The 1794-nt window shown below is 49.1% G+C and overlaps 1 protein-coding gene across 1 annotated transcript; it reads left to right on the forward strand.

The window, feature by feature from the left end:
• Positions 1 to 407: 407 nt before the first annotated feature.
• On the forward strand, positions 408 to 1355 carry TEOVI_000606900 (uncharacterized protein; the record flags this gene model as incomplete). The annotated part of the gene is made up of 1 exon (XM_067221318.1): positions 408 to 1355. One exon carries the CDS (start codon positions 408 to 410, stop codon positions 1353 to 1355), a length of 948 nt encoding a protein of 315 aa, XP_067077419.1.
• Positions 1356 to 1794: the final 439 nt, after the last annotated feature.

Genomic DNA, 1794 nt, shown 5'->3' on the forward strand with positions numbered 1-1794 from the left:
GTTATTGTTTCTCACCCGTATCATTTCCCCCATTCGTATTCTTGTGTGCGTAACGTTACGATTTGGCAAAGACGCGAAATCAATGAACTTTGTCAGTGATTTTCTGTTGAAGTCTTTTTCGCCTTGTATTTATAGGGGCTCACGTGAAACTACTTTGCCTATTTCTTCCTTGTCTCTTACCATCTGTATCATGCACTACGCGTGGTGTGTTCGTTAGTTAAGATCAAATCATTAAAAGGGATATAGAGGAGCACAAGACAGAGGAAGCAAAGGACACATATATATATATACATCTGTACATATATTTTCAGTCCAAGGTTACAAGGGACAGAAAGAACTTCATCATCAATAACAGTAAAACATATTACTCAAGGGGTGTTTCACTTCAACGGTTTACTGAAGTAAATATGAAATCAGAGGGGACGCCGATACCGACGAGAACGCCGAAGAGCGGGAAGAAGAAGAAGGAATTCACGCAGTTGGCACTCGCGAAGGACCATCGTTTCAACTGGATGGGTCATGATGGTACAGAGTCGGAGACGCTCAACCTTGATCTCCTCCGCATCACCAATGAGGGCTGTCTACGCTTCAGTGATCAGGCTCGCCGCGACTACGTCATAACGATGATTCGTGCCCGCCTTGGACAAATCAAGCTCGCCCTCGGTCTCTGCACGGAAGAGGACCTCGAGGATGATGAGGATGAAGACGACGACGAAGAGAACAGCGAAGCCCAGGTTCTGTGGAGACTCGCCGTCAGGAGAGTAGAATTGCAGCAGGAGGCAGAGGAAAGGGGAGACAGCGGGGAGCCCCTTTACTACGGGACGCCTACTGAGGAGGAAGTGGCAGAGGGCTACAGGAACTTCGTCAAGGGCACGCGTGTACTGCTGTCACATCTGAAGCAGACGTTTGTCTCGTACATCGACGGCCGTGAATTCAACACGGTTGCGCAGTTGGTGGAGCATAACAATGCTCTTCGCCCAACGTATGAGGAAACTGCCGCCGCTGTCCAGCACCCCAAGTTCGAGCTGCCGCCTGTGGAAGAGTTTGACGCAGAACCCCTTCAGGCCTACGTTGAAAAGAGAAATGAGTGTCGCATGAAGATTGACGCGCTGCGCTGCTGCGGCGGTGGCGCGTACGCAATGCGGTACATGCGTGAGGAAGAGCTTGACGAAATTGGAACCCCACGTATCTACGTTGATATGGAGGACACGGAAGCCACTCTTGACGAAGAACTCCAGAACGCCCGCCAGAACCTTGCGAAGGAACGCTGGGAGTACAACTGCCGTGCGGCGAGGGTTTACCGCCGCTTGCAGAAATTCCTGGCCAGGCGGGCCGCCGCTGCTGAGCAATCGTAAGTTTATCACTTGACAAGTATGGTAACAGTGATGAAGCGGACCGCAAAGAAACCATTGGAAGGTGAAGAAGGAGCAGAGGCGGTAGCAAAAGGAGTGCGTAGGCATGTGAGTGGAATTTCGATGTGCTGGACTAGCTTGATTTGATTTTTTGTTTTTTGTTTTTGTTTTTTCCCCTCCTCTTGTTTGTCCTCCTCTGGTCACCCAGCAGACCTCTCGAACGGTCTCCTGCTCATCACGCAAGAGGGTAAAAAGAAACGGGATGTGCAAATAAAAGCGTGAACAAGAAGGATGAAAGGGGGGAAGCAAATGAGAAGTGAAGGGGAAAATGTATTTATAGTTTGACACTCACGTACACCCATACAAAGGTACGTGATGCCAAAGCATCAGCGTATAACGTGAATGTCTGCTACACTGTCTTTCCAAATGTCAAAAAAAAAAA

The sequence above is a fragment of the Trypanosoma equiperdum genome, assembly GCF_001457755.1.
Source record: "Trypanosoma equiperdum strain OVI genome assembly, contig: ctg_1410, whole genome shotgun sequence".
In the NCBI taxonomy this organism is placed as follows: domain Eukaryota; phylum Euglenozoa; class Kinetoplastea; order Trypanosomatida; family Trypanosomatidae; genus Trypanosoma; species Trypanosoma equiperdum.